General features: G+C 45.9%; 2 protein-coding genes and 1 pseudogene across 5 annotated transcripts in view; 2 read left to right on the forward strand and 1 right to left on the reverse strand.

Annotated features, from left to right (window-relative positions):
• The window catches only part of LOC140482629 (uncharacterized), a gene marked incomplete at its 5' end in the record, with an annotated part of 91,392 nt that extends 90,914 nt beyond the window's left edge, over window positions 1–478 (forward strand). Inside the window, one exon of the mRNA XM_072580139.1 lies at window positions 413–478. Within this exon, the coding sequence (XP_072436240.1) occupies window positions 413–478 (66 nt within the window). The remainder of the gene's footprint in view (window positions 1–412) is intronic.
• The window catches only part of sanbr (SANT and BTB domain regulator of CSR), an 808,920-nt gene that overhangs the window by 675,540 nt on the left and 108,515 nt on the right, over window positions 1–24,865 (forward strand). For all 4 annotated transcript variants that reach the window (XM_072580998.1, XM_072580996.1, XM_072580997.1 and 1 more), the window contains 4 exons: window positions 8,784–8,870; window positions 8,971–9,081; window positions 15,485–15,608; window positions 21,745–21,897. In XM_072580998.1, coding sequence (XP_072437099.1) covers window positions 8,784–8,870; window positions 8,971–9,081; window positions 15,485–15,608; window positions 21,745–21,897 — 475 coding nt within the window. The remainder of the gene's footprint in view (window positions 1–8,783; window positions 8,871–8,970; window positions 9,082–15,484; window positions 15,609–21,744; window positions 21,898–24,865) is intronic.
• Window positions 3,415–8,074, reverse strand: LOC140482630 (uncharacterized; annotated as a pseudogene).

Genomic DNA, 24,865 nt, shown 5'->3' on the forward strand with positions numbered 1-24,865 from the left:
ACCACACCGACCCGCCGAAGCGTAACCCACCCATACCCCTACATCTACATCTACCCCTTACCTAACACTACGGGCAATTTAGCATGGCCAATTCACCTGACCTGCACATCTTTGGAGTGTGGGAGGAAACCGGAGCAACCCGGAGGAAACCCACGGAGAACGTGCAAACTCCACACAGAGAGTCGCCTGAGGCGGGAATTGAACCCAGGTCTCTGGCGCTGTGAGGCAGCAGTGCTAACCACTGTGCCACTGTGCCGTTCTCTCGCGCTCTCTCTTCTCTTTCATGTTCTCTCTTTCGTATTCTCACTCTCGTGTTCGTTTCTCTCTCTCTCTCTCGAGTTCGTTCTCCCTTTCTTATGTTCTCTCACTTTCTCTCTCTCTCTTTCGTGTTCTCTCTCTTTCGTTCTCTCAGCGCTCTCTCGTGTTCGTTCTCTTTCTCGTGTTCGTTCTCTTTCTCAGTGTTTGTTCTCTCTCGTGATCTCGCTCTCATGCTCTCTCTCGTGTTTTCTCTCTCGTGCTCTCTCTCGTGCTCTCTCTCGTGCTCTCTCTCTCTCTCGTGCTCTCTCTCTCTCTCGTGCACTTTCTCTCTCTCCCTCTCTCATGCTCGCTCTCTCGTGTTTTCTCTCTCTTGTGCTCTCTCTCTCTCGTGCTCTCTCTCTCTCATGTTTTGTCACTCTCTCACGTGTTTTCTCTCTCTCTCTCTCTCGTACTCTCTCTCGTGCTCTCTCTCTCATGCTGTCGTGCTCTCTCTCTCTCTCTCTCTCTCTGTCTCTCGTGCTCTCTCTCTCGTGCTCTCCCTCTCTCTCGTGCTCACTCTCTCTCGTGTTTTTTTCTCTCTCGTGCTCTCTCTCTCTCTCTCTCCTCTCTCTCATGCTTTCGTGCTCTCTCTCTCGTGCTCTCTCTCTCGTGCTCTCTCTCGCGTTCTCTCTCTCTTGTGCTCTCTCTCTTGTGCTCTCTCTCTCGTGCTCTCTCTCTCGTGTTTTTTCTCTCTCTCTCTCTCGTTGCTCTCTCTCATCTCGTGTTTTCTCTCTCTCTCTCTCGTGCTCTCTCTCTCGTGTTTTTTTTTCTCTCTCTTCTCTCTCGTGCTGTCTCTCTCTCGTGTTTTCTCTCTCTCTCTCTCGTGCTCTCTCTCTCTCTCTCGTTTTCTCTCTCTCGTGCACTGTCTCTCTCTCAGGCTCACTCACTCTCTCTCGTGCTCTCTCTCTCATGTTTTCTTTCTCTCTCGTGTTCTCTCTCTCTCTTCTGCTCTCTCTCTCGTGCTCTCTCTCTCTTGTGCTCGCTCTCTCGTGCCCTCTCTCTCTCTCTCTCTCTCGTGCTCTATCTCTCTCTTGTGCTCTATCTCTCTCGTGTTTTCTCTGTCTCTTGTGCTCTCCCTCTCTCGTGTTTTCTGTGTCTCTCGTGCTCTCTCTCTCGTGCGCTCTCTCACTCTTGTGCGCTCTCTCGTTCTCTCTCGCTCTCTCTCTCTCTCGTGCGCTCTCTCTCTCTCGTGCGCTCTCTCTCTCTCTCATGCTCTCTCTCTCTCATGCTCTCTGTCTTGTGTTCACTCTCTCTCTCTTGTTCTCTCTCGCTCTCTCTCTCTCGTGCGCTCTCTATCTCTCGTGCGCTCTCTCTCTCTCATGCGCTCTCTCTCTCGTGCTCTCTATTGCTCTCCCCTCCCTCGTGCTCTCTCTCTCGTGTTTTCACTCTCTCGTGCTCTCTCTCTCGTGCTCTCTCTCTCTGTCTCTCGTGCACCTCTCTCTCTCATGCGCTCTCTCGTGCTCTTTCTCTCTCTCTCTTGTGCTCTCTCTCTATCGTGCTCTCTCTCTATCGTGCTCTCTCATGTTTTCTCTCTCTCTCTCGTGTTCTCTCTCTCTCCCCCTTCCTCTCTCTCTCTCTCCCCCATTCTCTCTCTCTCTCTCTCTTCCCTCCCCCTTCCCCCTCTCTCCCCACCTTTCTCTCTCTCTCTGTCTCTCTTTCTCTCCCCACCTTCCTCTCTCTCCCCCTTCTTTCTTGCTCTTTCTCTCTCTCTTTTTCATTATCTCTCGTACTCTCTTTTGTTCTCTCTCTCTTTCATTCTCTGGCTCTCTCTCTCTTTCTCTCTTTCGTGTTCTCACTCTCTCTTTCGTATTCTCACTCTCTCGTTCGTTCTCTCTCTCTCGAGTTCGTTCTCTCCTTGTGTTCTCTCACTTTCTCTCTCTCTCTCTCGTGTTCTCTGTCTCATGTTCTCTCGCTCTCTTTCGTTCTCTCGCGCTCTCTCGTGTTCGTTCTCCTCTCTTTCTCTCGTGTTCTCTCTCTCTCATGCTCTCTCTCTCTCTATCTATCGTGTTCTCTCTCTCTCCCTCGTGTTCTCTGTCTCTCTCCCCTCATGTTCTCTCTCGTGCTCTCTCTCTCTCCCTTCCCCCTCCTCTGTCTCTTTTCCCTTTCCCCTCTCCCCTCTCTCTCTCTCTTCCCCTTCCTCTCTCTCTCTCTCTCTCTCTCTCTCTCTCCCCTTCCGCCTTCCCCCCTTCCTCCCTCCCTCCCTCTCTCTCTCTCCTCTCTCGTTCTCTCCTCTCCTCTCTCTCTCTCTCTCTCTCTCTTCACCCCCTTCCCCTCTCTCTCTCTCCCCACCTTTCTCTCTCTCTCTCTCTCCACCTTCCTCTCTCCCCCCCTTCTTTCTCGCTCTTTCGCTTTCTCCCTCTCTCTCTTTCATTTCTTTCATTCTTTTGTTCTCTCTCTCTTTCGTTCTCTCATGCTCTCTCTCTTTCGTGTTCTCACTCTCTTTCGTATTCTCTCTCTCCCTCTACCCTCTCCCCTCTCTCTCTTTCCCCTTCCTCTCTGTCTCTCTCTCTCCTCTCTCTCTCCCCTTCAGCCTTATCCCCTTCCTCCCTCCCTCCCTCTCTCTCTCTCTCTCTCTCTCTCTCTCTCTCTCTCTCTCTCTATCTCTCTTCACCCCCTTCCTCTCTCTCTCTCTCTCTCTCTCTCTCTCTCTCTCTCCCTCCCTCTCTCCCCCTCCTCTTCCTCTCTCCCCACCTTTCTCTCTCTCTCTCTCCCCCCTTCTTTCTTGCTCTTTTGCTTTCTCCCTCTCTCTCTTTCATTTTCTCTCATTCTTTTGTTCTCTCTCTCTTTCGTTCTCTCACGCTCTCTCTCTTTCGTGTTTTCACTCTCTTTCGTATTCTCTCTCTCCCTCTCTCTCGTTCGTTCTCCTCTTTCTTGTGTTCTCTCACTTTCTCTCTCTCGTGTTCTCTCTCTCTCTCTCGTGTTCTCTCTCTCTCACTCGTTCTCTCTCTCGTATTCTCGCTCTCTCATGTTCTTTGTCTCTCGCGTTCTTTCTCTGTCTCTTGTGTTCTCACTCTCATGTTCGTTCTCTCTCTCTCGAGTTCATTCTCTCTTTCTCGTGTATTCTCACTTTCTCTCTCATTCTCTCTCGTGTTCTCTCTCTTTCGTTCTCTCGCGCTCTCATCTCTTTTGTGTTCTCTCTTGTGTTCGTTCTCTTCTTTCGTGTTCTCTGTCGTTCACTCTCTCGAGTTCTCTCTCTCTCTCATGTTCTCTCTCTCGTGTTCTCTCTCTCTCGTGTTCTTTCTTTCTTTTCTCTCTCTCTATCTCTCCCTCTCTCTCTCCCCACCTTCCTCTCTCTCCCCATTTCTTTCTCGCTCTTTAGCTTTCTCTCTCCCTCTTTCTCTTTCTTTTTCACCCGTTCTCTCTTTTGTTCTGTCTCTCTTTCATTCTCTTGCGCTCTCTCTCTCTTTCATGTTCTCACTTTTGTATCCTCACTCTCTCGTGTTCGTTCTCATCTCTCGAGTTCGTTCTCTCTTTCTTGTGTTCTCTCACTTTCTCTCTCTCTCTATCTTTCGTTCTCTCGCGCTCTCTCATGTTCGTTCTCTTTCTCATGTTCGTTCTTTCTCTCGTGTTCTCTCTCTCTCTCTCTCATGCTCTCTCCTCTCGTGATCTCTCTCGTGTTTTCTCTCTCATGCTCTCTCTCTCATGCGCTCGCTCTCTCTCTCTCGTGCTCTCTCTCATGCTCTCTCTCTCTCGTGCTCTCTCCCTCTTGTGCTCTCTCTCTCGTGTTTTCTCTCTCTCTCTCTCATGCTTGCTCTCTCTCATGCTCACCTCTCTCTCTCGTGCTCTCTCTCTTGTGCTCTCTGTTGTGCTCTCTCTCGTGCTCTCCCTCTCTCTCGTGCTCACTCTCTCTCGTGTTTTTTTCTCCTCTCGTGCTCTCTCTCTCTCTCTCTCCATGCTTTCGCGCTCTCTCTCTCGTGCTCTCTCTCGCGTTCTCTCTCTCTTGTGCTCTCTCTCTTGTGCTCTCTCTCTTGTGCTCTCTCTCTCGTGCTCTCTCTCTCGTGCTCTCTCTCTCTCTCTCATGCTTTCGTGCTCTCTCTCTCGTGTTTTTTTCTCTCTCTCTCTCTCTCGTGCTCTCTCTCTCTCGTGTTTTCTCTCTCTCTCGTGTTTTTTCTCTCTCTCGTGCTCTCTCTCTCGTGCTCTCCCTCTCTTGTGTTTTCTCTCTCTCATGCTTTCTCTCTCTCGTGCTCTCTCTCTCGTGCTCTCCCTCTCTCTCGTGCTCTCCCTCTCTTGTGTTTTCTCTCTCTCATGCTTTCTCTCTCTCGTGCTCTCTCTCTCATGCTCTCTCTCTCTCTCGTGCTCTCTTGTGCTCTCTCGTGTTTTCTCTCTCTTGTGCTCTCTCTCTCTCCCATGTGCTCTCTCGCTCTCTCGTGCTGTCTCTCTCGCTCTCTCTCACGCTTTCTCTCTCTCTCTCTCTCTCTCTCTCTCCCCCTTCCCCTCCCTCTGTCTCTTCCCCCTTTCTCTCTCTCTCTCTCTTTCTTTCTTTCTTTCTCTCGGTCTCTCACTCTCTTCCCCCCTTCCTCTTTCTGTCTCCGCCTTCCTCTCTCTCCCCACCTTTCTCTCTCTCTCTCTCTCCCCACGTTTCTTTCTCTCTCTCTCCCACCTTCCTCTCTCTCCCCCCTTCTTTCTCGCTCTTTCGCTTTCTCTCTCTCTCTCTCTCTCTTTCATTAACTCTCATTCTCTCTTTTGTTCTCTCTCTTTCGTTCTCTTGCGCTCTCTCTCTCTTTCATGTTCTCACTCTTTCATATTCTCACTCTCTCTCTCTCTCTCTCTCTCTCGTTCGTTCTCTCTCTCTCGACTTCGTTTTCTCTCTCTCTCGAGTTCGTTCTCTCTTTCTTGTGTTCTCTCACTTTCTCTCTCTCATGTTCCCTCTCTCTCGTGTTCTCACTCTCTCTTTCATTCTCTCGCGCTCTCTCCTGTCCGTTTTCTTCTTTCGCTCATGTTGTCTCTCTCATGTTCGTTCTCTCTCTCTCTCTCGTGCTCTCTGTCTCTATCGTGTTCTCTCTCTCTCTCCCCCCCCTTCCCCTCCCCCTCTCTCTCTCCCTTCCCCCTCCCTCTCTCTCTCCCTTCCCCTCCCTCTGTCTCTCTCCCCCTTCCTCTTTCTCTCGCGCTCTCTCTCTCTTCACCCCCTTCCTGTCTCACTCTCTTCCCCTTCCTCTCTCTCTCTCCCCACCTTTCTTTCTCTCTCTCTCTCTCTCCCCACCTTCCTCTCTCTCCCCCCTTCTTTCCCCTCGCTATTTCGCTTTCTCTGTCTCTCTCTCTCTTTTTCTCTCTTTCATTAACTCTCATTCTCTATTTTGTTCTCTCTCTGTTTCGTTCTCTTGCGCTCTCTCTCTTTCGTGTTCTCACTCTTTCATATTCTCACTCTCTCGCTCTTGTATGTTCTCTCTCTCTCGTTTGTTCTCTCTCTCTCTCTCGAGTTGTTCTCTTTTTCTTGTGTTCTTTCACTTTCTCTCTCTCTCTCGTGTTCCTCTCTCTCGTGTTCTCGCTCTCTCTCTTTCGTTCTCTCGTGTTCGTTCTCTTCTTTCGCTCATGTTCTCTCTCTCTCTCGTGTTCGTTCTCTCTCTCTCTCGTGCTCTCTATCTCTATCGTGTTCTCTCTCTCTCTCTCTCTCTCTCTCTCTCTTCACCCCCTTCCTCTCTCTCTCTCTTCCCCCTTCCTCTCTCTCTCTCTCCCTCTCTCCCCCTCCCCCTTCCTATCTCTCTCCTCCCTTCCTCTCTCTCCCCACCTTTCTCTCTCTGTCTCTCTCTGCCCCCCTACCTTCCTCTCTCTCCCCCCTTCTTTCTCGCTCTTTCGCTTTCTCTCTCTCTTTCTCTCTTTCATTTTCTCTCGTTCTCTCTTTTGTTCTCTCTATCTTTCGTTCTCTCGCGCTCTCGCTCTCTTTCGTGTTCTCACTCTCTTTCGTATTCTCACTCTCTCGCTCTCTCTCTCTCTCTCTCAAGTTCGTTCTCTCTTTCTTGTGTTCTCTCACTTTCTCTCTCTCTCTCTGTCTCGTGTTCTCTCTCTCACATTCTTTCCCTCGCGCTCTCTCTCTCGTGTTCGTTCTCTTCTTTCTCTCGTGTTCTTTCCCTCTCTCGTGTTTGTTCTCTCTCTCTCTCTCTCTCTCTCTCGTGTTCTCTCTCCCTCACTCGTTCTCTCTCTCTCTCTCGTTCTCTCTCTCTCATATTCTCTCTCTCGTGTTCTTTCTCTCTCGTGTTCTCTCTCTCTCTCTCGAGTTCATTCTCTCTTTCTCGTGTTTTCTCACTTTCTCTCTCTTTAGTGTTCTCTCTCATGTTCTCTCTCTCTCTTTCGTTCTCTTGCACTCCCTCTCTTTTGTGTTCTCCCTCTTTCGTGTCCGTTCTCTTCTTTCGTGTTCTCTCTCGTTCGCTCTCTCTATCTCATGTTCTCTCTCTCTCGTGTTCTTCCTTTTTCTCTCTCTCGTGTTCTTTCTCTCTCTCTCTCGTGTTCTTTTTCTCTCTCTCTCCCTCTCTCCCCTTCCTCTCTCTCCCCACCTTTCTTCCTCTCTCTCCCCACCTTCCTCTCTCTCTCTACTTCTTTCTCGCTCCTTCGCTTTCTCTCTCTCTTTTTCTCTTTAATTTTCTCTTGTTCTCTCTGTTGTTCTCTCTCTTTCGTTCTCTCGCGCTCTCTCGCTCTCTTTCATGTTCTCTCTTTCGTATTCTCACTCTCTCTCTCTCTCTCGTGTTCGTTCTCTCTCTTCAGTTCGTTCTCTTTTTCTCGTGTTCTCTCACATTCTCTCTCTCTCTCTTTCGTGTTCCGTCTCTTTCATTCTCTCGCGCTCTCTCGTGTTCGTTCTCTTTCTCTCGTGTTCGTTCTCTCTCTCTCTCATGTTCTCTCTCACTCGTTCTCTCTCTCTCGTGTTCTCGCTCTCTCTCCCCCCCGCCTTCCTCTCTCTCCCTCTCTCTCTCCCCACCTTTCTTTCTCTCTCTCTGTCTCTCTCCCCACCTTCCTCTCTCTCTCCACTTCTTTCTCACTCTTTCGCATTCTCTCTCTCTTTCTCTCTTTCATTTTCTCTCGTTTGTTCTCTCTCTCTTTCGTTCTCTCGCGCGCTCTCTCTCTTTCATGTTCTCTCTTTCGTATTCTCACTCTCTCTCTCTCTCGTGTTCATTCTCTCGTGTTCGTTCTTTCTCGTGTTCGTTCTCTTTCTCTCTCTCTCGAGTTCGTTCTCTCTTTCTCGTGTTCTCTCACATTCTCTCTCTCTCTTTCGTATTCTCTCTTTCATTCTCTCGCGCTCTCTCGTGTTCATTCTGTCTCTCTCGTGTTCTCTCTCTTGTGTTCTCTCTCACTCGTTCTCGCTTTCTCTCTCATGTTCTTTCTCTGCCTCTCGTGTTCTCTCTCTCTCTCTCTCTCGAGTTCATTCTCACTTTCTCGTGTTCTCTCACTTTCTCTCTCTTTCGTTTTCTCGCGCTCTCTCTTGAGTTCTCTCACTCGTGTTTGTTCTCTTCTTTCGTGTTCTCTCTCTCTTGTGTTCTCTCTCTCTCTCTCACTCGTTCTCTCTCTCTCTCTCTCATGTTCACTCTTGTGTTCACTCTCGTGTTCTCACTGTCTCTCGTGTTCTCTCTCTCGTGTTCTGTCTCTCTCTCTCTTTCATTCTCTCTCTTTCGTTCTCACACTCTCTCTCTCTCCCTCTCTCGTGTTCTTTCTCTCGTGTTCTTTCTCTCTCTCTCTCTCTCTCTCTCTCTCTTCCCCCTTCCTCTCTCTCTCTCCCTCTCCCTCTCCCCACCTTTCTCTCTCTCTCTCCCCACCTTCCTCACTCTCCCCCTTCTTTCTCGCTCTTTCGCATTCTCTCTCTTTCATTTTCTCTCATTCTCTCTTTTGTTCTCTCTCTCTTTTGTGTTCTCACTCTCTCTCTCTCTTCCTCTCGTGCTCTCTCTCGTGTTCTCTCTCGCACTCTCTCTCTCTCGTGTTCTTTCTCTCTCCCTCGTGTTCTCTCTCTCTCTCGTGTTCTTTCTCTCTCCCTCGTGTTCTCTCTCTCCCTCGTGTTCTCTCTCTCTCGTCCTCGTGTTCTCACTCTCTCTCTCTCTCTCTCTCTCCCTCGTGTTCTCTCTCTCTCTCATGTTCTCTCTCTCTATCTCGTGTTCTCTCTCTCGTGCTCACTCTCTCTCTCTCTCTCTCTCTCATGTTCTCTCTCTCTCGTGTTCTCTCTCTCTCTCTCTCGTCCTCGTGTTCTCTCACTCTCTCTCTCGCTCGTCTGTTCTCTCTCGCTCGTCTGTTCTCTCGTGTGTTCTCTCTCTCTCTCTCTCTCGTGTTCTTATATCTCTCTGTCTTTCATATTCTCTCTGTCTCTGTTTCGTTCGCTCTCTCTCTCTCATTCTCCCTCTCTTTGTTTACAGTCGTTTCCTCTCTTCCTCTCTCCCTCTCTCCCTCTCAAAGTAGCACAAAAATATAAGTTGAGGCAACTTCAAGAGAAACTAACAATGCTTTTTTTTAAAATTGAATGTCTCCCTAATTATTTGCACTACGCTATTTAACAATAATCATTTGTAAAACAGTAAAATATTTTGCAAGAAGATTGAGAGGTTGTTTGATCCAGACTACAAGGATCGAGACTCTCCAGCGGGTGCTGAAACGCTATATAGGTAACTATTCTATGGAAATTTCAGTTGATTTTTAAAAATATAATTGCCTATTAATCTTGTCTCCTGAGAACTTCACACTGTGTTTCATATTTTATTTCAGATGTAGCATGTGTAAGAAACTCCTTACCAAGGAAACTGAGAAAATGATTCCCTGTACTCCTGTAAAAATAAATATTGATCTTCGAGGAAATATAATATACTTGCACATTAGGTATCTTTTGAATTACTTGATTAATTTTTGAACCTGAAGTTTGGATGAAGAATTTAATATTGAGACTTCTGGTCTTGCTTCTGCAGTCTCTAGCACAAAACATTGAATGGTATTTGATTTGATATGACTACAAGTACAAAATTTGTGTGTATGATACATGGCATTACTGCTCAAAGCTTGGTAAATAGGTAGCAAGGCTGCAGGTGCCTATAGCTGAAAAATGTGGTGCTGGAAAAGCGCAGCAGGTCAGGCAGCATCCAAGGAGCAGGAGAATCGAAGTTTCGGTCACAAGCGCTTCTTCAGGAATGAGGAGGGTGTGCCAAGCAGGCCAAGATAAAAGGTAGGGAGGAGGGACTTGGGGGAGGGGCGTTGGGAATGCGATAGGTGGAAGGAGGTTAAGGTGAGGGTGATAGGCCGGAGTGAGGTGGGGGTGGAGAGGTCGGGAAGAAGATTGCAGGTCAAGAAGGCGGTGCTGAGTCCGAGGGTTGGGACTGAGATAAAGTGGGGGGACAAGAAATGAGGAAGCTGGAGAAATCTGCATTCATCCCTTGTGGTTGGAGGGTTCCTAGGCAGAAGATGAAGCGCTTTTCCTCCAGGCGCCATGTTGCCATGGTCTGGCGATGGAGGAGGACAAGGACCTGCATGTCCTTGGTGGAGTGGGAGGGGGAGTTAAAGTGTTCAGCCACGGGGCGGTTGGGTTGGTTGGTGCGGGTGTCCCAGAGGTGTTCTCTGAAACGTTCCGCAAGTAGGCGGCCTGTCTCCCCAATGTAGAGGAGGCCACATCGGGTGCAGCGGATGCAGTAAATGATGTGTGTGGAGGTGCAGGTGAATTTGTGACGGATATGGAGGGACCCCTTGGGGCCTCGGGGGGAGGTAAGGGGGGAGGTGTGGGCACAAGTTTTGCATTTCTTGCGGTTGCAGGGGAAGGTGCCTGGAGTGGAGGTTGGGTTGGTGGGGGGTGTGGACCTGACGAAGGAGTCGCGGAGGGAGTGGTCTTTCCGGAACGCTGATAGTGCAGTCAGTCGAAGGAGAGTGTCAGTGGAAGGGTACTGGTTGGTTCGGCGGGAAAGGAAGAAGTGGAGGGCTTTGAGGCCTACGTGTTGGGGGATGGAGGTGTACAGGGACTGGATGTCCATGGTGAAGATAAAGCGTTGGGGGCCGGGGAAGCGAAAATCATGGAGGAGGTGGAGGGCGTGGGTGGTGTCCCGAGTAGGTGGGGAGTTCTTAGACTAAGGGGGACAGGACCGTGTCGAGGTATGCAGAGATGAGTTCGGTGGGGCAGGAGCAGGCTGAGACAATGGGTCGGCCAGGGCGGTCAGGTTTGTGGGTTTTGGGCAGGAGGTAGAAACGGGCGGTGTGGGGTTGTGGGACTATGAGGTTGGAGGTGGTGGATGGGAGATCCCCTGAGGTGATAAGGTTATGGATGGTCTGAGAGATGATGGTTTGGTGGTGGGAGGTGGGGTCATGGTCAAGGGGGCAGTAGGAGGAGGTGTCCTCAAGGTGGCATTTTGCCTCAGCGGTGTAAAGGTCGGTGCGCCAAACTACTACCGCGCCTTCCTTGTCTGCCGGTTTGATAGTGAAGTTGGGGTTGGGAGTGGAGGGAGTGGAGGGCTGCAGGTTGCAAGGGTGAGAGATTGGAGTAGGTGAGAGGGGTGGACAGGTTGAGGTGGTCAATATCACTGCGGCAGTTGGCTATGAAGAGATCGAGGGCGGGTAAGAGGCCAGCACGGGGTGTCCAGGTGGATGGGGTGTGTTGGAGGCAGGAGAAGGGGTCATCAGAGGGTGGGCAAGAATCCTGGTTGAAGAAGTAGTCACGGAGGCGAAGGCGGCGGAAGAATTATTCGATGTCTCGCCGCGTGGTGAACCCATTAATCCGGGAGCGTACGAGGATGAAGGTGAGGCCTTTGCTGAGGACTGATCTTTCATCCTCAGAGATGGGGAGGTCTGGAGGGATGGTGAAAATACGGCAGGGCTGGGAGCTAGGACCTGGTGTGGGGCTGGAGTTGGGCGTGGGGGCGGAGTTGGGCATGGGGCCGAACCAGTACCCTTCAACTGACACTCTCCTTCGACTGACTGAACTGGTCCTCACTCTGAACAACTTCTTTTTCCAATTCTCCCACTTCCTCCAAACCAAAGGAATAGCCATGGGCACCAGCATGGGCCCCAGCTATGCCTGCCTCTTCGTCGGATATGAACAACCCAGATGTGCTCCTTTTTCAAAGACCGCAATTTCCCCTCAGACGTGGTTGACGATGCTCTCCACCGCATCTCCTCCACTTCCCGCTCCTCTGCCCTTGAACCCCACCCCTCCAATCGTCACCAGGACAGAACCCCATTGGTCCTCACCTACCACCCCACCAACCTCCAGAAATATCGTATCATCCTTCATCATTTCCACCACCTCCAAACAGACCCCACCACCAAGTATATAATTCCCTCCCCTCCCCTATCAACGTTCCGGAAAGACCACTGCCTCTGCGACTCCCTCGTCAGGTCCACACCCCCCACCAACCCAACCTCCACTCCCGGCACCTTCCCCTGCAACCGCAAGAAATGCAAAACTTGCACCCACACCTCCCCCCTTACTTCCCTCCAAGGCCCCAAGGGATCCTTCCACATCCATCACAAATTCACCTGCACCTCCACACGCATCATTTACTGCATCCGCTGCACCTGATGTGGCCCCCTCTACATTGGGGAGACAGGCCGCCTGCTTGCGGAACGTTTCAGAGAACACCTCTGGGACACCCGCAACAACCAACCCAACCGCCCCGTGGCTGAACACTTTAACTCCCCCTCCCACTCTGCCAAGGACATGCAGGTCCTTGGCCTCCTCCATCGCCAGACCATGGCAACATGGCGCCTGGAGGAAGAGCGCATCATCTTCCACCTACGAACCGTCCAACCACAAGGGATGAATGCAGATTTCTCCAGCTTCCTCACTTCCCCTCCCCCCACCTTATCTCAGTCCCAACCCTCAGACTCAGCATCGCCTTCTTGACCTGCAATCTTCTTCCCGACCTCTCCGCCCCCACCCCCTCTCCGGCCTATCACCCTCACCTTAACCTCCTTCCACCTATCGCATTCCCAACCCCCTTCCCCCAAGTCCCTCCTCCCTACCTTTTATCTTAGCCTGTTTGGCACACCCTCCTCATTCCTGAAGAAGGGCTGATGCCCGAAACGTTGATTCTCCTGCTCCTTGGATGCTGCCTGACCTGCTGCGCTTTTCCAGCAACACATTTTCAGCTCGGATCTCCAGCATCTGCAGTCCTCACTTTCTCCTGCAGGTGCATATAGCCTCATGGGTATACTATTATGTCTGTAATATAGTCCTGGCTCCAAAAAGGGTATTTTAAATATTAAATATTCCTCAATATAAGATGCTCAGGAAGGATGAGTAAAGTAGGTGGGAGTTGTGCCAGTATTGATGAAGGAGAATATTACAGTGCGAGAGAGAGAGGAAACCATAGAGGTGCCATTGCACTACTTCAGTACATTTTATTGTAGGAAAATTGCAGGGAGGTTCAAGAACTACAGAGTAATGATGATGATCAGGTTTGTTCTGAAATAGACTGGCATAAGAATAGTGGTGTATGATGGCTCAGTGGTTAGCCTTGGCTGACTGTTTACCTGGAGTTTGCACATTTTCCCCATGACTGCATGGATTTCTTCTGGGTGCTCCAGTTTCCTCCCACAGTCGAAACATGTGTGGGTTGTCTATTGTATCCAAGGATGCGCAGGTTAGATGGATAAGCCATGATAAGTGGGGGTTACAGGGGTAGAATAGGAAGCTTGGTCTGGGTTGGATTCTGTTCGGATGGCTGGTGTAGACTTGATGGACGTAATGGCCTCTTTCTGCAATGTAGGGATTCTACTGTAAATGGCAGAGAAAGGGAAGAATTTCTGAAGTATGTTCTAGAGACCTTCCCTGGTAAACATGCCTCTCTAAGCAAGGAGCCTTTGCTGGGTATAGTTTGCATACCAAGGTGGATCAAGTGGTGCAAGTACCAACCTAGAAGCACTTAGAGAATTGTGATCATTGTATCATAAGCTTAATATTATCAATTGAATCAGACTGAGTAATTGATAATTTTAAAAAATGTTAATTGTGGAGGATGGGTGCTGATGCAGTGGTTGGCTGAGGTAAATAATTAAAGGTTGGTAGCCAAAAATGTATTTGAGTAATGTGCAGCTTTTTAAGGGTTGTTTTGGCTATGGTGTAGGTACATTATACAAGAAGGAAAGATAGGATAACTAAAGCCACAGCTCCCTCAGTGAAGAAAGAGTGAAGAGAATAAGATGAAGCAGTAAAAGGGAGGATATAACAAATGTCCGGTTGATGTTACGAATGAGAACCAGGCTTAAAATAGGAAAATTGGAAAGGAAATAAGAGGAGCGAGTGTGGTTTGCAGATGCTGGAGAAGTCAAAGTCAATTAAGTGTGGTGCTGGAAAGAGCACTGCAGGTCAGACAGTTTCTGAGGAGCAAAAAAGTCAATGTTTTGGGCATAACCCTTCATTAGAACTGGACTCAGTCTTTATTGACTCTGACTTCTCCAGCATCTGCAGTCCTCACTATCTCCTAGTTGCTGCAAACCATACTGCGAAGCCTTTTCCAAGGATGCCCACTTTGAAGAGGTTTTCCTACTCCCTGCAGCCCAGTCCTGATGAAGATAATAAGAGGGACAAAAACAGAGTATGGGAATGAACTTGCAACGAATATAAAGGAATCCTAAGTCTCTTACAGGCTTATAAATAGTTGACAGTAGCAAAATGAGGATTGGTGCTAATTAGGGACCAGAAAGGAGACCAATGGAGACAGAGAGCATGTTTGAAATCCTAAATGAGTATGCTTACATCTGTCTTTACCAAGGAAGAAGAGACTGCTAAAGTAATAGAAATGGAGGAGGTAGTTGAGATACTGGATGACGTAAAAATGATAACGTGGAGATATTGGAAAGGCTGGCTGCACTAATAGTTGGTCGGTCACCAAGTCTAGCTGGGATGCATCATGGGTTGCTTTAGAAAGTAAGGCTGAATATTGTCCATATTCTTCTAATCCTTTTCAGATATTGGAGTGATACCAAGGGGATGGAGAATTGCAAATATTATCATTTTGTTCAAAAGTGTGTGAGGATAAGCTAAGGGTGACAAGCCAATCAATTTAGCCTTGGTGGGAAGTATGTAAAAAAGGATAATATTGGACAAAGTTAAGTCATTTGGACAAATGTGGATTATTTGTATTAAGATGGTGTTGATTTGTTAAAGACAAATCATGTTCATTTAGCTCGATTGAGTCTTTAGATGAGGTGACAGAGGGTTAACAAGGGTAAAATAGTTGATGTGGTACAAATGGACACAAAATATATTTGATTAAGTTCAAAAGTCTGTAAAGTTGAAACCCATGGAATAAAAGGCACAGTAGTAGTGCAAATCGAAAATTGGCCAAAAGGAAACCAACAGTGGGCGGCACGGTGGCACAGTGGTTAGCACTGCTGCCTCGCAGCGCCGGAGACCCGGGTTCAATTCCCGCCTCAGGCGACTGACTGTGTGGAGTTTGCACATTCTCCCTGTGTCTGCGTGGGTTTCCTCCGGGTGCTCCGGTTTCCTCCCACAGTCCAAAGATGTGCAGGTCAGGTGAATTGGCCATGCTAAATTGCCCGTAGTGTTAGGTAAGGGGTAGATGTAGATGTAGATGTAGATGTAGGGGTATGGTTGGGTTACACTTCGGCGGGGCGGTGTGGACTTGTTGGGCCGAAGGGCCTGTTTCCACGCTGTAAGTAATCTAATCTAATCTAATCTAGTAGTAGCAAATGCCTTTTTTTTCCCCAATAATTTTCCAAAACCTATGCACATCTCTTTCTGCATGTTTAGAATTAGAATCCCTTCAGTGTGGAAATAGGCCCTTCAGCCCAACAAGTCCACATTTACCCTCCAAAGAATAATCCACGCAGACCCAATCCCTTACCCAATATTTACCCCGACTAATGCACCTAACCTACACCTCTCTGAACACTATGGGCAATTTAACATGGCCAATTCACCTAACCCACACATCTTTGGACTGTGGGAGGAAACCAGGACACCTGGATGAAACCCACACAGCCACTGGGAGAATGTGCAAACTCTACACAGACAGTTGCCAATGGCTGGAATCGAACCTGGGACCCTGGTGCTGTGAGGAAACAGTGCTAACGACTGAGCCACTGCGCCACCCTTTATGTATTTGACCAAGCTTTTTGTCATCCCTTCTAATACCTCCCCTCTGCCTCTGAATCTATATCCTACCTCTGTTTGGAAAGTATGTAAAGCTGTTTATATTAAAGATATTGTATAAATACAATTTGTTTTTCTTAAAGCATCTTGGGTGAGTCCTGAACAGTAAATTGTTTTTGACTCTTTTAGCGATAAAAGCTGGGATGTGCATGACTATCTTAACAGTCTTTATGAAGAGCTGAAGTCTTGGCAAGACGTATACTGGCGTTTGTGGGGAACTATAAATTGGTTGCCTTGCACAAGATGCAAAAAAGTAAGTTTTGATTTTTACTTGTATATTAGTGGATGTAAATTTTAAGAAGTGTACTTTAAAACTTTTGTTTTAATAAATAACTTGCAGTTGTGATTTATTTTTAACCTAATTATACAAGCTGAAGTTTAAACAAGTGATGCTATGGAATTGTAACCCGCATGGACCTATCTGAAGTATTGCGTGTAGTTCTGGTCATCACACATTATGTAGGAAGGATGTAATTGCACTCGAAGGGTTGTAAAGGCGATGGATGCTGCCTGGGATGGAGCATTTCAGCATTGAAGAGAGGCTAGATAAGCTCTGATTGCCGCCTTTAGAGCAGAGAAGGTGGAGGGGGAGCCTGATAGAGATATATAAGATTAAGGAACATGCACAGAGTGAATAGACAGCAGCTGTTTCCCTTAGTCGAAGGAACAATAACAAGGGAGCATAATTATAAAGTGGAAGGTGGGAGTTTTAGTGGACATTTGAGTAAAAATAGTTTTCACCCAGAGGGTATTGGGCATCTAGGATGCACTGCCTGGGACCATAGTTGAGGCAGGAAACCTCACAAAATTGAAAAAATATTTGAATGAGCACTTCAAGTTTCGTAACATTCAAGGCTATGAGCCTCGTGTGAGAAAATGGGACAAGTAGAATATTTTTGGAAATTGATATATTTTTGGCATATTGATTGACTGAACAGCCTCTTCTGTACTATATGATTGTATGGCCTAATTCTTGGTCTCCTTTCTATTACTTCCTCATACTGCCCTCAGTGACATCATTCAAAAACAGTTCATGTTCCAGATGTTCTCTGATGACAGCCAACTTTACCTCACCACCACCTCTCTTAATCTATTGACTTTAAATTGTCAGAAATTTCCTCCAGTTAAATATTGAGAATACGGAATCCATTGTCTTCCAACCACAACATGAAATCAACTCCTCTGCTACAGTCTGCATTCCCTTTCCTGTCAACTGTCTGAAGCTGATACAGAAGTTTGCAACTTTGATGCTATATCTGAATCCAAATTGTGTTTTAAACCACATATTTGTGCATCACAAGACCTTCTTCTCTTAGCTGTGCAACAATGCCTGACATTGCCCTGTATCAGCTCCTCTACCGCTGAAACCCTCCAGTGGTGTCTTTGATTCTTTTGGACTTAACTATTCTAATGCACTCCTGGCTGGCTTCCCACATTCTACCTTGTGCCACATACATGATCCATCAAATGTATATTCCTGAACATATGTTCAAATACAGGGATTGGTGCTCTGCAGAAGAAAGCAATGTGTCCAGGCAATGCACCTCTTTTGAATTAAACTGGAGCAGAGCCTGAATTTTAATAAAAATAAGCTAAGTCTCAATTTCAGAGTTCCATGAAGGGATTCTCTCAAGCAATTCTCTTGCTCAACTTATGTACATATCCACCTCTGTAGCATTGCACTGTCACTATTGTGGGCTCATCAGTAGTGAAAATACTCAAACCACAGGACCTTCAGGGATTTCTGCCACTAGCACTAAACTAAAAGCTCAACTCTGCAGCAAGTCTAGTTTTGCCAGCCATGAATAACCTTTCACAGTACGTTGGAAATAAAAGCATACATTTTTATATATATTACTACTTTATATCCTCACCCGTCTGGCTGTCATTGTAATTGCAGTGCTACACAAGCTATGCATCCTGAGAATCAGATCATGCTAGAATCCTGTTGAAGGAAGTCCCACTTTCTCCCTTCTGTCTAGCATAGCATAGTATCCTGTTGTTATTATTCAGTGTGGAAGCACTCCAAAGTTGGAAAGGCCTCAAACAGTTGAAAATGTTAATTTTTATTGAACAACAGGAAAAGCAAACACCAAAAAGAAACCCAAAAAACTGCCAAATAAAAGCAAAGTACTGCAGATGGTAGAATGCTGAAATAAAAACTGAAAGTGTTGTAGAAACTCGGGAAATTTGGCAGCATCAATGGAGAGAGAAACTATTATGGATCAGACCAGCTCTCTCCACAGATGCTGCCCTCTCCTGCCCTACCCAAAATAGTAAGGCGATAACCTAGACCCTAACTTTTACATCTGTTTAAAGGCAAGTGTGATGTTTTGTGTTCTCGATGTGATTTGATTGATCCACAGTAAATTTTAATCAACACACACTTTATTCTTATCACACAATGAAAATATAAAAGAAAAATTGGCATAACTTTAACTCAATTGAAATACTAAACAAGATAATGTATTACTTGAGGTTTGTGTAAAGATTTGTAGCTTGGGTGTCGGTTGCAGTTGTTGTGGATATGTTCACGAGCTGGGAATTTGGTTTGCAGACATTTTGCCACTTCTCTGACATCGTCAATGCTGTGGAGCCTCCTGTGAAATGTTGCTGTACTGAGTCAGTTGGAATTTATTAGGTTTTGTTCCCACTGCTTCCTTTTGTTCGTTGCAGTGGTCAGTATATTGGGTCTAGGTCAAAGTCTGAGTCTGTGGATGAGTGCTAAGATTCTAGGAATTCTCTGCTTCTCCTCTGTTTGGCTTGTCCAATTATTGTTGTGTTGTCAGAGTCAAATTTGTGGTCCTTGTCGTCTGTTTGTATAGATACTAAAGATAGCTGGTTGTGGCATTTAGTGGCTGGTTGATGTAAGCCAAACAGTGGACAATCAGAGAATTCCTAGAAACTTGGCACTCATCATTAAGCATGAACGCATTTATATTTTTGTGCGATGGGATTTGAAAAAGTAATACGAGCAGAAGTAGACCATACAACTGATCAAATTTGCTCTGCTGTTCAATGTAAATGTAGCTGAATTTGTGGTTTCAGCTCTACCTTTTAGCCCAATTCCAATATTTCTTGATTCACTGAGGGACCTAAAATTGGTCTGTCTCAGAGTTCAAAATATTCAATGATGGTACTTCTATAAGCCTCTGGGATAACAATGTCTAAAGATTCACATTCCTTTATGTGAAGAAGTTTCTTCTCATTCCAGTAGTAAACTATTGTTTCCTTATCTTGAGACTGCTTCCTTTTTTTCTAGATTCACCAGTCAGGGGCAGCAATGTTGTAGTCTGCAAAAGACCAGACAAATCAACTCAACACTCCTTCAACCTACTTTTGATTGTTAGCGAAAGCAGATTTTAAAATTTAATCTATTTTTCAAATCAACCTGTTCAGAGATTTTATTATATATTATAAATAGAGATGAGGTCCTGTTGAGTGATTGTAGAGAGCTAAGAAAAACATTAAAAACCAGGACCTCAACGGTGGTAATTTTTGGATTACTTCCAGTATCGTGTGCTAGTGGGGGTAAGAACAGGAGGATATGCCAGATAAATGCATGACTGAAGAGTTCGGATTTGGATTCTTAGATCATTGGGATATTTTCTGGGGCAGAGGTGACCTGTTCAAGACGGACGGGTTGCACCTGAACTGGAGTGGGGCCAATATCCTGGCAGGCATTTTTGCTAGTGCTATAAGGTAGGGTTTAAACTAGATTGGCGGGGGAGGGGTGGGGGGGTGGAAACAGCAAGATCCTGAACAGCAAGAGGGCAAGTGCTAGGTTGGACGCAGATACAGTAATCAGAAATAGCAAGTTGAAGAGACAGGTCAGGCTGGCACATGACAGCAAGTGAGGAATACCCGTTGGATTAAATTACATCTGTTTCAATGCAAGAGGGCTGACAGGTAAGGCTGATGAACTCAGTGCGTGGGTAGGTATGTGAGACTGAGATATTATAGCCATTATAGAAACAAAGCTAAGGGAGGGACAGGACTGGCTATTTAATGTGCCTGGGTACAGGTACTTAGGTGGGACAGGTGGAGAAAAGAGGGGAGGGGAGTTGCACTTTCGATTAAGGAGAGTATAACAGTGGTTGTCATAGGTAAAATAACTGAGGAATCATCCTGTGAGGCTTTGTGGGTGGAGCTAAGAAATAATAAGAGGCGAGGCTCCCAAATAGTCAATGGGAATTAGAGAAACAAATATGCAGGGAGACTGGGGAGTAATAAGGTTGTCATAGTAGGGGATTTTAAATTTGGAACTGGGACTGCAATAGCATTAAGGGCTTAGATGGGGTGGAATTAGTTAAGTGTGTTCAGGAAAGTTTCCTCAAGTAGTATATAGAAGGCCCTCCTCAGAAAGGGGCAAAACTTGACCTAATCGTAGGAAATAGGGCTGGACAAGTGACTGAGGTGACAGTGAGGAGCACTTTGGGATCAGTGACGATAGTTCTCTTAATTTTAAAATACTATTGGAGAGGGACAAAACTGGTTCACAGGTTCAAGTTCTAAATTGGGGCAAGGTGAATTTTGATGGAATTAGACAGGAGTTTACAGAGATTGATTGGAGTAGTTTGTTTGCAGGCAAAGGGACATCTGACAAGTAGAAGGCCTTTAAAAGATAGCTAGAATTAACGGTTTTTATGTTCGTGAGAGGGTGAAGGACAAGGCTGGCAGGGGGAGGGAACCCTGATGACAGGAGAAAATGAGGCTTTGACCAAAAAAAAGGGTCCAGTCCAGGCAGTTGGTATTAAGGGAATCCCTGGAGGTATATAGGGGATAGAGGAGTTTACTGAAGAAGGAAATCAGGACGGTAAAAAGGGGACACAAGATAGCTTTGGCTGAGAAGATTAGGGGGTGAATCCAATGAGATTCCTTAAATATATTAAAAGGAAAAGAATTAATAAGAGTGAATAGAATCAAGGACCAAAGTGGGCCTATATGTATGGAACCACAGGAGATGGGCGAGGTCTTCAATGAATAGATCACCTCTGTGTTTACCACGGAGAAAGACATGAAAACTTGGGAATTTGGGGAAGTTAGTGGTGATATCTTGGGGAGAGCTCATATCACAGTAGAGACGTGTTGTACATATTAGAATGCATTAAGGATCTCTTGGTCCTGACCAGATATATCCAAGAACCTTGCAAGAGGCTAGAGAAGAAATTATGGGGCCCCTGGCTGATATAATGATGAGGTCTTGGAAGACTCGCATAGAGGATAGCGAATATTGTGCCCTTATTCAAGAAGGGCTGCAAAAACAAACACTATAGACCAGTAAGCCCAACATCTGTGGTAGGTACGTTATTTGAAAAGATTCTGAGGGATAAGATGTACATGCATTTGTAAAGACAGGGTTTGATTAGGAGTAGTCAGCATGACTTTGTGCATGGCAGATCATGCCTCACAAATTTGTTAGCTTTTTATTGATGAGGTGACCAGGAAGGTTGACGAGAACAGGGCAATAGACATAGTCTATATGGATTTGAGTAAGGCTTTTGATAAGTTTTGACATGGTAGGGTGCCCTGTATGGTTAGATCACATGGAATCCAGAGAGAGCTGGCAAACTGTATACACAGTTGGCTTAATGGTAGGGAGCAGAGGGTTATAGTGAGAGGAAGCTTGTAGGACAGGAGGCCTGTGACTCGTGGTGTGCCTCGAGTCAGTGATGGGCCCCTGGCAATCTATATCAATGATTTGGATGAGAATGTACAAGGCCTGATTTAGTAAAGTTGCAGATAACACTAAAATAGGCAGTATCATAGTGAGGAAGGTTATCAGAAATTGCAGCAGGATTTCGATCAGCTGGAGAAGTGGACTAAGAAATGGCATATGGAGTTTAATATAGACAAGTGTGAGGTCTTGCATTTTGGAAAGTCAAATCAAGGTAGGAGCTTCATGGTGAATGGTAGGGTTTTAAGGAATGTAGTGGAACAGAGGGACCTAGGAGTTCAGGTTCACAGATCTTTGAAAGTGGAGTCATAGGTAGACAAGGCAGTGAAGAAGGCTTTTGGCACAGTGGCCTTCATAGTCAGGGCATGGAGTATAGAAGCTAGGGAGTTATGTTGCAGTTATACAGGACATTGGTGAGGCCGCATTGTGGAATATTGTGTTCATTTTAAATTCCAGAAAATATAGATATATTTGATTCAGCCTCAACATTTGCTTACACTTCCTGATTTATATTTAATTAGTCTTTTACTGAAACAAGTCTGTTTAATATATTAATTAATTCACTGTGGAATTACAATTGAAGTAAATTAAAATGCTGAACAAATATGTATGAAACCAAAATAACCAACCTCCAAAGGTTATTTTTCAAATCAGTGTGATACAAAAAAATTAAAATTGATATTGCTATTGCTATCATTTCAATTTGTTTCAGGTTTTCCAATGCACTGAACTCTCCCACTGCCAGTATCACCCAGAACAAGTGATGTATCCTTCGATAAACAATCAGTTGACCACTCCAGGAATTGGATACTATCCTTGCTGTAAGCAGAAGGTCCTACGGTTTGATCCTCTTCAAACAAATACTGTAAGTATGAAAAAGTAGACAAAAAGTTAGACATACACTATTAATGCAATACTAGAAATATATTAAGATGTTCACAGCCCAGAAGGAGGTTAGATTGCCTGTGTTGGCAGCTGTAGTTCTAGTCTCCTTGTATTTAAACCTGTTTTCAATTTGTACTCCATTCTGTTTCTGCATGAAATGTAGGATTAGAAATTGGTCTGTGGCAGTTCCATGGGTCACTATCTGCAACCAATTTGGACTTGTTTCCGTGGAGAGAGAGCCTCATTTATTTAATTGTAATGTTGGTCTGAACAGGGCCTGTACTGCTAGCTGTCTGAGCACTCAACAAGGGCCAAGCAAAATAAGAACGTAGCAATTGCTGCAGCTAGCTTGGCTCATTTTAAGGGTATTCTGTTTCTCTTAAAAGAAAACTGCATTTACTGAGCTGGGCTGCTGCTGGATGCTATTTCTGCAGTTCTGAGAAAGAAAAATGGAACGCTTGGAAATAGAGGGCTTCCAGGTATATGAATGTGCTGCTGAAATCCTTAGACATCAAAATGGATTTGAGGAGGACACTATGGTTGTTTCTGCAGGATAAAGACCTCTCCAGGTCCACCTCTGAAGGGGTTGGAACAAGTGGCCAGCTAGCTCCATTCTCAGTCTGGGGCCAAGAGTTTGTCATTCCACAAGATGTCTAACAACATTAATGGTCAAGGTCAGCGTGTACGTCTCCACTTGACATCTCCTCTCACCACACCACTAGCATCTAAAGGTGATCAATACCCAACACCTATATCACTCACCCTTTAGCAGTCCTTGACACTCAGAACTCATGTTGAACATCCAGATACTTCATCTCACCCTTACACATTTCAATAAAGCCAGTATCAAACCAGCTATCACTGCTTCCATCCACCTCCAGCTATTCAATTGTGATAGCCATATCACCTGAATACAGTGCTTCACAATCATTGACCTTCTGCCCTCTCTTGCAGGTGGCACACAAAGAAAGAGAGCAAAGCAGAACCAGTGGGAGCCAAGAATGTTTCCACCTCCTGAGATCTATGGAGGTAATGGTTTTCTGCATTATTGGTCTGGCTATGACAAACCCCATGGCATCTGATTTTGTTGAGAACATTCAGGATGGCGGTACCACTGTTGAACTCTCAGCTCACCCTCATCCTACTCTCCGGTATGATGAGTAAGCTGCAGGTGGTGTGACCATGGACCTTTGCCTCTCGCCTCACCCAACCTTTCTTTTCTGAATTCCTGCTTTCAAGCATTCAGTCGCTGCCACCTTTCAGCCCCACCAGCACTCCCTGGAGGAGAAGAGAGAGCAACAGCATGCACAGTAGTTATGAAGAGGTTTCATCACTTGACCTGACGCAGATAGCGTTACAGTTGACAATGGAGGGATGCATCTTTCCACTAGTCCAACTACATAGTGAGTCATAATATAAAATAAAAAATACTTTTTCTACTTATCAAGATGACCAATTAAATATTTTATGTAGCATTTTAAACAACAGGATCCATCAACCAGGTTTCTTAAACACACCAAAAGGATTATTATCAAAACCAATTACTACAGCATACACAGTGGTCATAAATATCACACACACACACACACACACACACACACACACACACACACACACACACACACACACACACACACACAGAGTCTCTCTTCAAGAAAAGAGAAAATACTGATTTCTCTGAGAGATTTGGCTTTCTGAAAAAAATCACTAGCCAGTGGGTTAAGCTTGAAGGATGAAACATAGAATATTGCGAGGCAGATGTGGGTACTGCAGGTGCAGGAAATTAGACTCAAGATTAGAGTGGTGCTGGAAAAGCATAGCAGGTCAGGTAGCATCCGAAGAGCAGGAAAATTGACGTTTCGGGCAAAAGCCCTTCAGCAGGAATGTCTGTTGCTCTGACTGGTGTGTTCTAGTCAGTAAGTATGGGCAGGAAATGCAAACACATTTCTACAAACATATTTTCAAAAGAATAAATAGGTTTCACTGTGAACTCATAAAAAGGATTTTGTTCTCAGAAATGAGAGATCAACTAGCAAATCATTCTTAATAAGCTCCCCTTCAATTCTGCTTTTTCTCAGCAGGCCTCCATCCAATTTAGCTAGATTAAAGAAAAGCACATCTCCAAGCCTATTATTGTTCCAAAAGAACCACAATAGGAGTCTACAGTGAAGCATACATTGATCACCAGTTGCGTCATTTACGGAAGTCTTGTTTTTAAAAAAAGGTTCCAGTGTTCACAGGGAAATTTCAATGACTTCTTTTAAAGAAACCACCGCAGGCATTTTCACAAAATCTGAAATAAATCCCTCAAAATTTAATCCTCCAAGAAATATCAAACATGAAATGTCTTCATAATAGTAGCTACAAGCTCAGACACTGGTAGCACTATGTATGTGCCTTACAGTCAAGCGTAGAATTGGGGTCAGCAGATATTTTCTAGTCAGTAGGCTGTATATCTGGGGGAAAGACTAGTATATGTGGCAAAATGTGGTGCCAGAAAAGCACAGCCAGTCAGGCAGTACCTGAGGAGTAGGAGAGTTGACGTTTTGAGTATGAGCTCTTCATCAGAAATGTGAGGGGGAGCCCAAGGGGGCTGAGAGATAAATGGGAGGGGGATGGGACTGAAACTGAGAGCAAGGTAGCTTGGAACACAATAGGTAGATGGAGTGTTGGGGTGATGGTGATAGGTCAGAGCGGATAGGTGGGAAGGAAGATGGACAGGTAGGACAGTTCAAGAGGGCAGTGCCCAATTGGAGGGTTGGAGCTGGGATAAGATAGGGGTAGGGAAGATGAGGAAACTGGTGAAATCGACATTGATTTATGGTTAGAGGGTCCCAAGGCAAAAGATGAGGCATTCTTCCTCTTGTTGTCAGGTGGCTAGGATTTGGCACTGGAGGGTGCCCAGGAATTGCATGTCTTTGGTTGAGTGGGAGGAGAGTTGAAGTGGT

The sequence above is a fragment of the Chiloscyllium punctatum genome, chromosome 11 (genome assembly GCF_047496795.1).
Source record: "Chiloscyllium punctatum isolate Juve2018m chromosome 11, sChiPun1.3, whole genome shotgun sequence".
NCBI classification, from domain to species: Eukaryota; Metazoa; Chordata; class Chondrichthyes; order Orectolobiformes; family Hemiscylliidae; genus Chiloscyllium; species Chiloscyllium punctatum.